The sequence below is a fragment of the Salmo salar genome, chromosome 12 (assembly GCF_965601325.2).
Source record: "Salmo salar chromosome 12, fSalSal1, whole genome shotgun sequence".
Lineage (NCBI taxonomy): Eukaryota > Metazoa > Chordata > Actinopteri > Salmoniformes > Salmonidae > Salmo > Salmo salar.
Window position 1 is genome coordinate 38,946,132 of NC_138302.1, and position 16,589 is coordinate 38,962,720.

The following is a 16,589-nucleotide window of genomic DNA, read 5'->3' on the forward strand; positions in this document are numbered from 1 at the left end:
GGTTTCTATTTCCCCAGTTTCCAAGTCCATCACGTTCCCCCGCATTAGAAAAGCGTTGAGTGTCGGGAAACACTGGCCTTCTGGTGGTGTTGACAAGCTGCCAAACTGAATATTCCCAGCCTGTGTAATTATGATCTGTGGAATTGATTACCCTCAGCGATCGTAGTTGGAAGTCGTGCGGCTCATTGATTCTGAGATGTATGGTCCTCATTTGGGAGGTGTGGAGCTTAATGTTTGCAGTGATAGCTTTGCCAGTTTGACAGATGCCTTCATCAAAAGGGACTAGCATAGATTACAAATAACGCATTGATTCTGCTAAATCAATCCTCCGAGCCATTATCTCTGCACATCCGGGTCAGTATGCAGACTAATGCACAGTTGGTACTTGTTTAGAGCCAGAGAGGAGTCTACTTACATTTTTTTGCAAATTCTCTAAGTTCCCAGCTGGTCTTGCCAGAGTGCTTTGGTTCAGCAAGGTGGTCTAAACGTGTGTCTGTGTCTGCAAAAAAAAATGAATAATTCAAACTTATTTTATGCCATTTTATTCATGTAGAAGCAACTGAAGTTCCTTTTAAAGTTATTCAAGTGTGTTTACATTTATATGTGTTTGTGTATGTGTTTATAAATGTGTGTTTATGTACGTATGTGAATTTGTCTCTCCTCACCTGCTCTCTCACGTCTGCCGTCTCTCTACAGGGGAGGACTTTGTGGTGGTGCAGCAGGAAATCGTCATGATGAAGGACTGCAAGCACTCTAACATCGTGGCCTACTTTGGCAGTTACTTAAGGTAGCATATTTAAAGACCCGTACCCCGCTCTCCCTCCGTCACCACCCCTAACCTACCCTTCCCTCCTCCACCCCTGCCCTGGCTCAGTCAATTCCCAGCCACTCACAGGCTTGGAAGTACACACACACACTCACACACAGGCTCAGCGTGGAGTCTTACTCCACTGCAGTCAAGCTACAGTCAGAGCCTCCGGTCCAAGCCTAGCCGCACTAACGCTAGCTAGCGATGTGGCTAATTGCTAGCTCTGGGGAAATGCTTTGTATTGAACTGCTCAATACAAAGGGAGGTGAGGGAGGTGGAGGGTGGCCATATTGAGAAGTTGCAGGGAATTTTTAATCCGTTGGTTGCCCGGAGGGCGGTTGTGGCCTAATAGCCAAACCGCATCATGCTGTGTCACGACCTACAAAAGACTCCCAAAAGCATTCATCCTCCTCATACTCTCGCTCTACCCCCCCAGACTCCACCCCGCCCCCTAGCGTTTGCTTTTTACTCAGACTATTTTGAGACGTACAGTGTCGATTGTAATGTCATTTGTTTACTTTTGCTCTTTACAGGAGAGATAAATTATGGATATGTATGGAATATTGCGGGGGAGGGTCCCTACAAGACATATATCACGGTAAGCATACACAACAACATACAGCGCACACACACACACACACATTTGAAAAATGACAGCTGGTTCAAACGGTACGATGAAGCCAAATTCAATACGTTTCAGTGTGTGGTTTTAAGCTAATTCCTCACTCAAGCTAGGCGTCCTCTTACTAGGGTACGTGCCAAATGGCACCCTATTCCCTTTATAGTACACTACTTTATACCACTGCCCAGAGGGAATCGGTTGCCGTGTAGGAAGTAAGGTTACTTCTCCTACCACATAACCAGACAGTTAACTGTCACGGCTGTCTAGGACCAGTGGAGATGTGGAATCAGGAGCAGGAGACAGAGGGCCGGAGCAACAGGGTTTTAATAATAATTGCAAATGCAATAGCCGTAGGGCACAGGGCGCGTGACAAAGTCCGCCAGGGGAAAACACATTCCCAAAAAATAAACTCTGGAAAAAGCGCACGGGGCGCAGCCCGGCAATACAATGGACAATAACCAGCGAAAAAACAGCTACACTCGCAACTGTCTAGAGTAGACAATAAACAATCCCGCACGAGAACCCCAACTGAAAATACACACTAAATAACCCCCCACTAATGACAGACACAAAACAGGTGCGGGATAGACAGACAAAACCAAAAGACACAGAAACAACGATCGGTGGCAGCTAATAGGCCGGCGACGACGACCGCCGAGCGCCGCCCAACCGAGGAGGGGCGCCACCTTCGTTAGATACTGTGACAGGCTGGCCTCGGGGACGGCCCGGAGGGCGAGGCGCCGGCCGATCTGGACGGCGACGGTGGAATTCCTGTAGCATAGGTGGATCTAGAATGTCCGCCGCCGGAACCCAGCACCTCTCCTCCAGACCGTACCCCTCCCAGTCCACGAGGTACTGCAGGCCCCCTACCCAACGTCGGGAGTCCAGGATGGCTCGGACTGTGTACGCCGGGGCCCCCCCGATGTCCAGAGGGGGCGGGGGGACCTCCAGCACCTCATCGTCCTGTAGTAGACCAGCTACCACCGGCCTGAGGAGAGACACATGAAACGAGGGGTTAATGTGGTAATATGAAGGGAGTTGTAACCTGTAACACACCTCGTTTATCCTCCTCAGGACTTTGAACGGCCCCACAAACCGCGGACCCAGCTTCCGGCAGGGCAGGCGGAGAGGCAGGTTCCGGGTCGAGAGCCAGACTCTGTCCCCCGGGTTAAACACGGGGGCGTCACTGCGGTGGCGGTCAGCACTCTCCTTGTGTCATTCACCAGCCCTCCTTAGGCAGTCCTGGACACCATTCCAGGTCTCCTGAGAGCGCTTCACCCATGCCTCCACCGCAGGAGCCTCCGTCTGGCTCTGTTGCCATGGCACCAGGACCGGCTGATACCCCAATACCACCTGGAAGGGTGACAGGTTGGTAGAGGAGTGGCGCTGAGAGTTCTAGGCCATCTCGGCCCATGGCACGAACTGCGCCCACTCCCCTGGCCGGTCCCGGCAATACGACCGCAGGAACCTGCCCACATCCTGGTTAATGCGCTCTACCTGCCCATTACTCTCGGGGTGGAACCCCGAGGTCAAGCTGACCGAGACCCCCAGCCTCTCCATAAACGATCTCCACACCCTGGATGTGAACTGGGGACCCCGATCAGATACGATGTCCTCGGGCACCCCATAGTGCCGGAAGACATGGGTGAACAGGGCCTCCGCGGTCTGCAGGGCCGTAGGAAGACCGGGCAAAGGGAGCAGACGGCAGGACTTAGAGAACCTGTCCACAACGACCAGGATCGCCGTATTCCCCTGGGACGGCCGTTGTGGAACGGGGAGGGGCTGTAATTTCCCTCGAGGCAGGTGCCTAGGAGCCTTGCACTGAGCGCATACCGAACAGGAAGAGACATAACGTCGAACATCCTCAGCCAAGGTGGGCCACCAGTACCTTCCCTTCAGGCCCCGCACTGTCCGTTCCACTCCAGGATGACCCGAAGAGGGTAGAGTATGGGACCATCGGATCAGGCGATCGCGAACACCAAGCGGAACGTATTTCAGGCCCACGGGATACTGCGGTGGACTGGGTTCTGACCGACCCGCCCGCTCGATGTCCGCATCCACCTCCCATACCACCGGTGCCACCAGACAGGAGGCGGGAAGTATGGGAGTAGGATCGATGGTCCGCTCCTCGGTGTCGTAGAGACGCGACAGTGCGTCAGCCTTACGGTTCCGGGAACCTGGAATGTACGAGAGGGTAAAGTGAAACCTCGTAAAAAACATGGCCCACCTTGCCTGACGGGGATTAAGCCTCCTCGCTGCCCGAATATACTCCAGGTTACGATGGTCGGTCCAGATGAGAAAAGGGTGACGTGCCCCCTCAAGCCAATGTCTCCGCACCGTCAAAGCCCTGACCACGGCTAACAGCTCCCGGTCCCCCACATCATAGTTGCGCTCCGCCGGGCTCAGCTTCTTAGAAAAGAATGCACATGGGCGGAGCTTCGGAGGAACGCCCGGGCGCTGCGATAGCACAGCTCCTACCCCAGCCTCGGACGCGTCCACCTCCACTATGAATGGCAAAGAGGGGTCCGGATGCGCCAGGACAGGTGCGTTGGTAAACAGAACCTTCAGACGATGGAAGGCTCTGTCCGCCTCTGCTGACCATCGTAGCCGCACCGGCCCCCCCTTCATCAGTGAGGTAATGGGAGCCGCCACCTGGCCAAAACCCCGGATAAACCTCCGATAATAATTAGCGAACCCCAAGAACCGCTGCACCTCCTTCACAGTGGTTGGGGTTGGCCAATTACGCACAGCCGTCACGCGGTCACACTCCACCTCTACCCCCGAGGTGGAAATGCGATATCCTAGAAATGAGACGGCTCGTTTGGAGAACTCACATTTCTCAGCCTTGACGTATAGGTTATGCTCCAGCAGCCGCCCAAGCACTCTACGCACCAGGGACACATGCTCGGCGCGTGTGGCGGAGCAAATCAGGATGTCATCGATGTACACCACCACACCCTGCCCAAGCATGTCCCGAAGGACCTTGTCCACAAAGGATTGGAAGACAGCGGGAGCGTTCTTTAACCCATACGGCATGACGAGGTACTCATAATGGCCCGATGTGGTACTAAATGTGGTTTTCCACTCGTCTCCATCTCGGATACGCACCAGGTTATACGCGCTCCTGAGATCTAATTTCGTGAAGAAGCGCGCCCCGTGAAATGACTCCACTGCCGTAGCAATGAGAGGTAGCGGGTAACTGAAACCCACTGTGATAGCATTTAGACCTCTATAGTCAATGCATGGGCGCAGACCTCCCTCCTTCTTCTTCACGAAAAAAAATCTCGAGGAGACGGGGGACTTAGATGGCCGAATGTATCCCTGTCTCAAGGACTCAGTGACGTATGTATCCATAGCCACTGTCTCCTCCTGAGACAGAGGATACACGTGACTCCTAGGAAGAACCGCGTCGGCCTGGAGGTTTATCGCACAATCCCCTCGTCGATGGGGGGGTAATAGAGTCGCCTTCGTCTTACTGAAGGCGATAGCCAAATCGGCATACTCTGAGGGAATGTGCACGGTGGAGACTTGGTCTGGACTCTCCACCGTAGTTGCACCGATGGAAACTCCTATGCACCTACCTGAGCACTCCCTCGACCACCCCGTAAGAGCCCTCTGCCTCCACGAAATCTGAGGGTTGTGCGTGGCTAGCCAGGGGATTCCCAGTACCACCGGAAACGCTGGGGAGTCAATGAGGAACAGGCTGATACGCTCCTCATGACCCCCCCCACGTCTGCATAACCAGTGGCACTGTGATCTCCCCTACTTGGCCTGACCCTAGCAGTCGACTATCTAGGGCGTGCACGGGGAAGGGGTGGTCCAGCTGAACCAGGGGAATCCCTAACCTCTTCGCTAACCCACGGTCCATAAAACTCCCAGCTGCACCTGAATCGACTAGTGCCTTATACTGGAAGTGAGGGGAAAAATCAGGAAAACAAACAGAGGTGTACATGTGGTCGACAGGGGGCTCTGGGTGTGGCTGGTGTGGACTCACCTGGGGGGTCGAAGTAGTGCTCTGCCTGCCCTCCGAACTCCCGGGTGGACCTCTCCAGCACCGGTCCACAGTGTGTCCTCTGCGCCCACAGCGGGTGCAGGAGAGACCCCCCCTCCGGTCCTCCTCGACGCAGCCCCCCCTGTCTCCATGGGCTGTGGAGCGGGAGGACTGGGAGGCGGAACGAACAGGCCCCGACTGGAACGTCCCCGGGCAGCCAGCAGGTTGTCCAGTCTAATGGACAAATCCACCAGTTGGTCTAGGGTGGAGGCGTTGTCCCTACAGGCCAGCTCCCGGCGGACGTCCTCGCGAAGGCTACACCTATAGTGGTCTATCAGGGCCCGCTCGTTCCACCCCGATCCAGCGGCGAGAGTCCGGAATTCCAGGGCGAAATCCTGAGCGCTCCTCGTCTCCTGTCTCAAATGGAATAGCCGCTCACCCGCCGCCCTGCCCTCCGGGGGATGATCGAAAACCGCCCGGAAGCGGCAGGTGAACTCAGGGTAGTCGCCCCGAGCCGAGTCTGGGCCATCCCAGACCGCATTGGCCCATTCCAGGGCTCGACCCGTGAGACACGAGACGAGGACGCTCACCCTCTCTTCGTCGGAGGGGGGGGGGACGACGGTCGCCAGGTATAGTTCCAATTGGAGCAAGAACCCCTTGCACACAGCGGCCGTCCCATCGAACTCCCGGGGCGGAGTAATCCGGATACCGCCGGCGCCCGCTTCAGTGGGTGTGGGTAGGGGCGCAGGGTGAGGGACCGGAGCTGGTCCAGCTGGGGAAGCACCTCTCTCCCAGTTCTCCAACCGGGCCAACACCTGGTCCATGGCCGAGCCTAGGCGGTGGAGGAGGCTGGCGTGGTGAGAGACCTGCTCAGCCATGGACGGCGCTTCTGCTCCTGCTGACTCCATAGTTGGTGCGAGATTCTGTCACGGCTGTCTAGGACCAGTGGAGATGTGGAATCAGGAGCAGGAGACAGAGGGCCGGAGAAACAGGGTTTTAATAATAATTGCAAACGCAATCGCCGTAGGGCACAGGGCGCGTGACGAAGTCCGCCAGGGGAAAACGCATTCCCAAAAAATAAACACTCTGGAAAAAGCGCACGGGGCGCAGCCCGGCAATACAATGGACAATAACCAGCAAAAAAACAGCTACACTCGCAACTGTCTAGAGTAGACAATAAACAATCCCGCACAAGAACCCCAACTGAAAATACACACTAAATAACCCCCCACTAATGACAGACACAAAACAGGTGCGGGATAGACAGACAAAACTAAAAGACACAGAAACAACGATCGGTGGCAGCTAATAGGCCGGCGACAACGACCGCCGAGCGCCGCCCGACCGAGGAGGGGTGCCACCTTCGTTAGATACTGTGACAAACAGATTCTTATTACTCTTTTTCTTCTTGTTGTTGTCTCGGTCGTTAACTTCTTGGGGCTATGTGGGACGCTAGCGTGCCACCCGTGGTGCACCCTATCAACAGCAGGTGCATTTCAAGAGCGGCAAATTTGAAACCAAATAAATGTCAAAATTCAAATTTTTCAAACATACAACTATCTTACACCCTTTGAAAGATAAACATCTCCTTAATCTAACCACGTTGTCCGATTTCAAAAAGGTTTTACGGCGAAAGCATAAAGTTAGATTATGTTAGGAGAGTACATTGACAATAGCTGTGTGCAATGTTTTGTCAATTCAAAGCCAGGCGTCACCAAAACCATAAAAACAGCTAAAATGATGCACTAACCTTTTACAATCTCCATCAGATGACACTCCTAGGACATTATGTTAGACAATGCATGCATTTTTAGTTCTATCAAGTTCATATTTGTATCCAAAAACAGTGTTTTACTATGGCATTGATGTTGAGGAAATCGTTTCCCTCCAATAACCGGCAGTCAAGTCAGCACCACAAATTAAATAATTAAAATTAGAAAACATTGGTAAAATATTATATTGTCATTTAAAGAATTATAGATTTACATCTCTTGAACGCAATCAACTTGCCAGATTTAAAAATAACCTTACTGGGAAATCACACTTTGCAATAATCTGAGCACTGCGCCCAGAAAAATATGCTTTGCTATACAGACAAACGGCCATGTTGGAGAGATCTAAAATCGAAAATACTATGTAAATAATCCATTACCTTTGATTCTCTTCATCAGATGTCACTTCCAGGAATCCCAGGTCCATAACGAATGTAGTTTTGTTCAAAAAAGCTCATCATTTATATCCAAAAAGCTCCGTGTTGTTAGCACATGATCTAAGCCAGCCGGACTTCTCGTCATGAACGAGGGGAAAAAATATATTTACGTTCGTTCAAACATGTCAAACGTTGTATAGCATAAATCATTAGTGCCTTTTTTAACCAGAACATGAATAATATTCAAGGTGGACGAATGCATTCTCTTTTATAACGTATTGGAACGAGGGTACCCAACATGAACTCGCGCGCCAGAGTCTAATCGGCCATCACCGTTCCATGGCTCTTGTTCGGTCAGATCTCACAGTAAAAGACTCAAAACACTTTGTAAAGGCTGGTGACATCTAGTGGAAGCAATAGGAAGTGCCAAAACATTAATCAACCCCTGTGTGTTTCAATGGCATAGGCTTAAAGGTAATTCAACACATCAGGTATCCACTTCCTGTCAGAAAATGTCTCAGGGTTTTGCCTGCCAAATGAGTTCTGTTATACTCACAGACACCATTCAAACAGTTTTAGAAACTTTAGGGTGTTTTCTATCCATATATAATAAGTATATGCATATTCTAGTTACTGGGTAGGATTAGTAACCAGATTAAATCGGGTACGTTTTTTTATCCAGCCGTGAAAATACTGCCCCCTAGCCCCAACAGGTTAAAGGGAGAATCTGCAGTTGCTACGTCCATTTTTGGACCTTAAAAGAGATATGTACCCATTTTAATTCTGGAAGAATATAATTTATAAATTGCCTCGCACATAGTTCAACTGTCTTACCCCATCACAACCCAAAATATAAGCTGGTTTTTACGCCAATGTTTGTAAACATTGTAAGTTGTAAACAAACACTTTATAGGTTTAAAACATGGCTAAAACTATAAGTTTGATGTCATGGATGGTCAGTCCTTTCATCCATAGCTCCATCTATACATTGGAGTAGTTACATTTCTCCAGCCCCATCCCGGAGTTACGTACGAAAGCACTGGTGGCGTGACCTCTTTGTAATTGTTTGAACTGCAGATTGCCCATTTAAAGCACAGGTCATTCGAGCGGCTGTCTTAAGCAGCTGTTGTCGCACTTGTGCGCGCGCACACACACACACACACACATGCACTCACAGAGACCGTGTTGATTCTGCTCTTAATGACTGTGCTGGGCTCAGTCGGCTGCGAGGCCCCTCATTAGAGAGACAGAACAGCAGTCGACACCACCAAGTACCGTTGATCTCAGCCTCCCACATATCAGCTCCCCGCTGCCACGGAGATGACACGCTGCTCGTAATGTCCCCAACCCTAGGCTCCGTCTACGTCTCCGGAGTAAATAGAGGGTCCCCGAAACGGAAGGCCTTCGAAATGCCCTGTAGTTTCGTTGCGTCTTCACATTCCTTGGACCTTTTAACCTCCGTCGTTTTAGATGTTAGGTATTCTTAACAAGGCTTTAGACCCGCCCTGTAGGCAGGTGGCGGGGGAGGTCAAGGGGGCATGTCGATAGTCTAACATAGCTTCCTCTCCGTCTGCATTGATCTGAACATGGAGGATAGATGAAAGCAGTATGGTAGACCATAGCTGGGAGTATGCGGTCACCTGTATAGGTTCTTTCAGGTCAGTGCCGATGAAAGAAAGAAAGAATATAAAGGTAGGAGGTCATTTTCGACTGAGTTTTCCAATTGAAACAGGGTCAATGAGTTTCCAGCTAACCTGTGTAAATATTTGGAAGTAACGTCATAGTTTTTTGGAAAGATAAGCTTGAAATGGGAATGTTATAATTGATTGAACTGACTAACTTGGTGACCCTGCTTTTTGTTATACCCCTTATAGGCCTAAGAGAAAGTTAGTTTAATTAGCCCTGTCATGTGACTGACTGCACCTTTTAATCAGACCCCAATCAACTGGTGCTATCATGGCTTGCAATCTACTTAGTAGAGACTTTAAGAAGATTAGCCTCTCAATGGCATGGCCAAAGCACTCACACAGCCTAGGATTGAAGCAGGATGGTGTATGATGTGTGTTCTCACTCAAACTGCAGGCAGGGCAGGGCAGGGCAGGGCAGGGCAGGGCAGGGCAGGCAATTCCGGAGGATCATGTTTGAATAGACAGTTATTTTATTTGTCTATACAGGCGATCTCATTGAGAATATGCAGTTTCCTGTATAGTACTATAAATGATATTGAAATCTAAGAAGAACCTAGGAGTCTAGCTCTGTCTAATTCAGTAGCAAATCTATTTTTGTTCCGTTTTTAAAAGGGTCCTGTTGTGCCTGGTCTGTTCTATAGTCCCAATAATGACCTTGAAATAACCTAACGTTGCCAGGTAAAGCTGTCAGATCATCATCCAGTTGTGGACCCTATTGTTGATTTGTGGTTGATTTGATGTGATTTGGTTGAAGCTGGGGTTAAATGACACAAATACTTCAAATGTGGCTTGAAATGCTGATATGTGCCCAAATAAGACCTTTAGCTTAAATAATATTAAAGAAATACACGATACATTTGAGTTCAGGTACCAGATGTTGTCTCAGGCACCAACAGCCTAGGAACATTTTAATAAAGCATGTGTGCTTCTCAGGCTCTAACCATGTCTCTCCTTATCTTTCAGTGACGGGGCCTCTCACAGAATCACAAATAGCCTACGTGTCTCGAGAAACTCTTCAGGTACGTCGATTCAGTTTGCCTCCTCCAACGCTCAAGCGTTCACTCTTCTTCTGACACAGGTCTTTCATCTCAAAGTGTTGCCTTTGAGCGTCCTCTTACCTTTGATTTGATCCATCCACTCGAAATGAGACTGAAAACAGCCTTTAGCAATAGGAAAGGAAAGGGGGATACCTAGTCAGTTGTACAACTGAATGCCTTCAACTGAAATGTGTCTTCAGCATTTAACCCAACCCCTCTGAATCAGAGAGCTGCGGGGGCTGCCTTAATCGACATCCACGTCTTTGGCGCCCGGGGAACAGTGGGTTAACTGCCTTGCTCAGGGGAAGAACGACAGATTTTTACCTTGTCAGCTCGGGGATTCGATCCAGTAACCTTTCGGTTACTGGCCCAATGCTCTAACCACTAGGCTACCTGCATAGCAACATCGCAGGACTATTGTTGTCATTGATTTCTTTGATTTTGATACACAACTATTATACTATAATAAATACATTATTACAAATCCCCCAAAATAAGACTATTGCTTTCCTGGTAAAATGACTGCTCTCATGCTTTGGAAAAGTATATGTGGCTGATTTTGGTTGAATGTGAATTGGCTAAAAAGAGACACCATATTTGGATGGGATATTATTTGTGAAGAGGTCAATGGACTGACTCACTGTAGGCATTTTTCCCTCCACAGGGTCTCTACTATCTACACAACAAAGGGAAAATGCACAGAGACATAAAGGTAAGGTGGGAACATGCACAGAGACATAAAGGTAAGGTGGGAACATGCACAGAGACATAAAGGTAAGGTGGGAACATGCACAGAGACATAAAGGTAAGGTGGGAACATGCACAGAGACATAAAGGTAAGGTGGGAACATGCACAGAGACATAAAGGTAAGGTGGGAACATGCACAGAGACATAAAGGTAAGGTGGGAACATGCACAGAGACATAATGGTAAGGTGGGAACATGCACAGAGACATAAAGGTAAGGTGGGAACATGCACAGAGACATAAAGGTAAGGTGGGAACATGCACAGAGACATAAAGGTAAGGTGGGAACATGCACAGAGACATAAAGGTAAGGTGGGAACATGCACAGAGACATAAAGGTAAGGTGGGAACATGGCAGATTGTAGCAGGAATACATGGCTTCCATTGCATAGAATAGAGTGCACAAAGACAAAGGTAAGGTAGGACTGGGACAATAACCGTTTCAAGCAGGAATACATTGTGTAAATTAGAATAGAGTTTATTGTCCTCTTTAAGGAAATAATTGTACACAAGCTTGTACGCACACACAAATAGACCAACAACACCTTTACCCAGACATGTACAATTACATTGACAGTAGTTTTAGTGTGCTCCTCTGGAATTTCTTGGCATAGATGTGCAATAACCATTATAAAAACATTTCTGACACTAATGGTCACCATTCTAATCCCCAACAAGACATCTTTCAAAGTCACTCCAGGCTTTTCCGTTTTGGTCTTTTCCCTGTGAAGTTTCCTTTTGATAGATGGCCTTGTTAAGAGACTGCTGCAGAAATGAAATTGCACTGAAAATGTGCAGATACAAGTTAGTTAGACGTTTGATATGTTGTTGAGGGGAAAAAATACGTAAAAACGTACTAAACGCTTCCATAGGCCTATGCAACTGCAGATCCATTGTGACGTTCTGATCTTCTTTTATGTGTACAAAGGGAGCAAACATACTGTTGACAGACAACGGGTACGTCAAACTAGGTAAGGAGTCCAGACGTGCAACTGTTTTCTTTGATGTGTGTGTGTTTCAATATGATGAATCATGGCAATTTGGTGAGTGTGTGAATCATCACCTGGCGAAGATTGACAAGCTGTTAATTGCGCTTGGCTGTGAAGAGCACCTTCTGCTTTCACATTCTGTCTCTCTGTCTGTCCTCTCTGTGTGTGTGTGTGTGTGTGTGTGTGTGTGTGTGGTGTGTGTGTGTGTGTGTGTGTGTGTGTGCACGTGTGTGCTTTCCTATTCAATGTGTGTAATAGGCAAAATCAAGTCTGCGACGCACGCACAGCTTGGACAGTGATAATTGTATCAGTGCTAACACTACGTTTTATATCGTATTCCTTTTGGAATATTACCTGCGCCAGCTTACAAAAGATGTAGAATTATTACAATACATGAACATTGCATGATTTTAATTGATTTCAACATCGTTATGCATCGTTATGCATAGTTTATCATCATCATGCATGTATTAGACATTCACTGTATTCATGATAAACTGTTGTTGATTGCATTTGGACATTTATTTTCCATTTATTCATGATAAACTGTTACTGTATTAATGTATCTCTGACTTTTAACAAATCATTTACAAATCATTCATTGGTGAGTAACGACATGTTAAAAAGGCATAATTCATTTTGCTTAATGGAGGCCTCATGTAGATATAACTACAAAGTCAGGCTTCTCATGTCTTTCTTTTCTTGGCAGCTGACTTTGGCGTCTCGGCCCAAATCACGATGACCATTGCCAAGAGAAAATCCTTCATCGGCACACCTTACTGGTAACGTCCTTCATCACTTCCCTCCCTCTTCTATCGATTCTCTCTGTCCCTTTATACCCAAGTCAGGTGAATCTATCCATGGACCTATCATCCACCATTTTGTCAAGCAGGATATGAATGTGCCCTTCAATTGATTTTAAAAGGTGTTGGACCCCCTAGAGCCGATTTCCGCGGCCCGCATAATAAAAACATCCCCATCAAAATCCATCAGTTTAAGCTAGAGAGATGTTTTTTCTGCATTGCACCCGCTGATGTTGCTCTTCCGCATATGCAGTTAGAGCGGTGTTTGTCGGACCATGAGACATCCCGTGAAAACGTATGTAGCATTCGAACGGTTTGGCCTACAAAAACTATTACGACTATTGAAAGATGAGACGCACAAACACGACGGTGTTCTCTGTTTTGCTATACGGCCCCCACAAGCCTCACAAGACTTGTCTGAAGGTACCAGTTGAAATGTTTTTTAATGTAAGTGTATATATGGAGAAAGTTTAGTGACAAAAATTAGGGCTTAAATACACATTTCAATGCTTGTCTGTCACCAGAGATTTTAACAGTTTGAGAATGCTTGACAAAAAGATATGCAAGCCTAAACATGTTTTGCATTTCAAACTACAAAGCTAGTAGAATATATACAGTGGGGGAAAAAAGTATTTGATCCCCTGCTGATTTTGTACGTTTGCCCACTTACAAAGAAATGATCAGTCTATAATTTTAATAGTAGGTTTATTTGAACAGTGAGAGACAGAATAACCCCAAAAAAATCGAGAAAAACGCATGTCAAAAATGTTATAAAATGATTTGCATTTTAATGAGGGAAATAAGTATTTGACCCCTCTGCAAAACATGACTTAGTACTTGGTGGCAAAACCCTTGTTGGCAATCACAGAGGTCAGACGTTTCTTGTAGTTGGCCACCAGGTTTGCACACATCTCAGGAGGGATTTTGTCCCACTCCTCTTTGCAGATCTTCTCCAAGTCATTAAGGTTTCGAGGCTGACGTTTGGCAACTCAAACTTTCAGCTCCCTCCACAGATTTTCTATGGGATTAAGGTCTGGAGACTGGCGAGGCCACTCCAGAACCTTAATGTGCTTCTTCTTGAGCCACTCCTTTGTTGTCTTGACCGTGTGTTTTGGGTCATGCTGGAATACCCATCCACGACCCATTTTCAATGCCCTGGCTGAGGGAAGGGTGTTCTCACCCAAGATTTGACGGTACATGGCCCCGTCCATCGTCCCTTTGATGCGGTGAAGTTGTCCTGTCCCCTTAGCAGAAAAACACCCCCAAAGCATAATGTTTCCACCTCCATGTTTGATGGTGTTCTTGGGGTCATAGGCAGCATTCCTCCTCCTCCTAACACGGCGAGTTGAGTTGATGCCAAAGAGCTCCATTTTGGTCTCATCTGACCACAACACTTTCACCAGTTGTCCTCTGAATCATTCTGATGTTCATTGGCAAACTTCAGACGGGCATGTATATGTATTCTTGAGCAGGGGGACCTTGCGGGCGCTACAGGATTTCAGTCCTTCACGGCGTAGTGTGTTACCAATTGTTTTCTTGGTGACTATGGTCCCAGCTGCCTTGAGATCATTGACAAGATCCTCCCGTGTAGTTCTGGGCTGAATCCTCACCGTTCTCATGCTCATTGCAACTCCACGAGGTGAGATCTTGCATGGAGCCTCAGGCCGAGGGATATTGACAGTTCTTTTGTGTTTCTTCCATTTGCGAATAATCGCACCAAATGTGGTCACCTTCTCACCAAGCTGCTTGGCGATGGTCTTGTAGCCCATTCCAGCCTTATGTAAGTCTACAATCTTGTCCCTGACATCCTTGGAGAGCTCTTTGGTCTTGGCCATGATGGAGAGTTTGGAATCTGATTGATTGATTGCTTCTGTGGACAGGTGTCTTTTTTACAGGTAACAAGCTGCGGTTAGGAGCACTTCCTTTAAGAGTGTGTTCCTAATCTCAGCTCGTTACCTGTATAAAAGATGCCTGGGAGCCAGAAATCTTTCTGATTGAGAGGGGGTCAAATACTTATTTCCCACATTAAAATGCATATCAATTTATAACATTTTTGACATGTGTTTTTCTGTATATTTTTGTTGTTATTCTGTCTCTCACTGTTCAAATAAACCTACTATTAAAATGATAGACTGATCATTTCTTTGTAAGTGGGCAAACGTACAAAATCAGCAGCGGATCAAATTGTTTTTTCCCCCACTTTATATTTTTTTTGTTTTTTTCTAAGCCCAATCCCACACATTACCCTAAACTGGGTTTGTATCCTAACCCCAATCCAGCCCCTTACCCTAAACTGGGTTTGTATCTTAACCCTAATCCAGCCCTTTACCCTAAACTGGGTTCGTATCTTAACCCCAATCCAGCCCCTTACCCTAAACTGGGTTCGTATCCTAACACCAATCCAGCCCCTTACCCTAAACTGGGTTCGAATATTAACCCCAGTGCCGCCCCTTACCCTAAACCATGTTTATATCCAAATCCTGACCCTACCCTCCCCATACACTGATACATCACACTCTTTCCCTGCTTTGAGCCCACCCCTCTCTTTATTCATGTTTTGTTTAGTCCGATGTTTTGTTTTGACTCCTATTTTGTAGTTTTTCTTTTTAATATCTATAAAGCGCAATATCATTTAAAAACTAAAAAATGTTCAGGGGCAGGACGACAGATTTTTACCTTGTCAGCTCAGGGATTCGATCTTTCAACCTTTTGGTTACTAGTCCAACGCTCTAACCACTAGGCTACTTGCCGCCCCATATAAGTATTATTATAATTATTATGCTTGGCGAAAACCAAACACTGCATTCCACAGTAAGAACCTCATACCAACAGTCAAGCATGGTGGTGGTAGTGTGATGGTGTGGGGTTGCTTTGCTGCCTCAGGACCTGGACGATTTGCCTTATTAGAAGGAACCATGAATTCTGCTCTGTATCAGAGAATTCTACAGGAGAATGTCAGGCCATCCGTCTGTGAGCTGAAGCTGAAGTGCAGCTGGATCATGCAGCAAGACAATGATCCAAAAACACGCAACCGGCCTTCTCAAATCTCCATCTTCCCCTCTTATCCCTCTCCCCTTCATTAATGGCTGTCTCTACAAATAAACAATAAAATACTTAAGGAGAGTGGAAAAGTTTGGAGAAAAAAAAACTCTACAGACACTCAAGATTCCCATTAAGATGCAGTGCAATACAACCAGAGTTGGGTTCAAATACTATTTGAAATCATTTCAAATACTTTATCTGGGCTTGATCGGCCTTGCCTAGTGGCAAAAGTGCACGCCAGATAGGCTACAGAAAACAGTGAAAGTATTTGAAAAATGTCAAATAGTATTCAAATCCAGGTCTGAATGCAACTTGCCTAGTCATCTTACCCTTATACTCCCGAGCTCCTGAGTGGTGCAGCAGTATAAGGCACTGTATCTCAGTGCTAGAGGTGTCACTACAGACCTGGTTCGAGTCCAGGCTGTATCACAACCAGCCGTGATTGGGAGTCCCATAGGGCGGCGCACAATTGGCCCAGCGTCGTTAGGTTAGGGTTTGGCCGGGGTAAGCCGTCATTGTAAATAATAATTTGGTCTTAACTGACTTGCCTAGTTAAATAAAGACAATGATCCAAAACACACAATCAAGTCTACATGAAAATGGCTAAAAAGCAACACATTTTTAGTTTTGGAATGGCCTATTAATGTCCAGAACTAATCCCAATTGAGATGATGTGGCAGGACTTGAAACGAGTAGTTCATGCTTGAAAACCCA

The 16,589-nt window shown here is 47.4% G+C and overlaps 1 protein-coding gene across 3 annotated transcripts in view; it reads left to right on the top strand.

Annotated features, from left to right (window-relative positions):
- map4k3a (mitogen-activated protein kinase kinase kinase kinase 3a) overlaps positions 1–16,589 on the top strand; it is a 99,713-nt gene that overhangs the window by 39,123 nt on the left and 44,001 nt on the right. For 2 of the 3 annotated variants that reach the window (XM_045691311.2, XM_045691313.2), the window contains exons 3-8: positions 697–787; positions 1,342–1,406; positions 10,222–10,277; positions 10,960–11,007; positions 11,970–12,012; positions 12,740–12,812. In XM_045691311.2, the coding sequence (XP_045547267.1) occupies positions 697–787; positions 1,342–1,406; positions 10,222–10,277; positions 10,960–11,007; positions 11,970–12,012; positions 12,740–12,812 (376 nt within the window). The remainder of the gene's footprint in view (positions 1–696; positions 788–1,341; positions 1,407–10,221; positions 10,278–10,959; positions 11,008–11,969; positions 12,013–12,739; positions 12,813–16,589) is intronic. The other variant, XM_045691312.2, reaches the window with a different exon arrangement.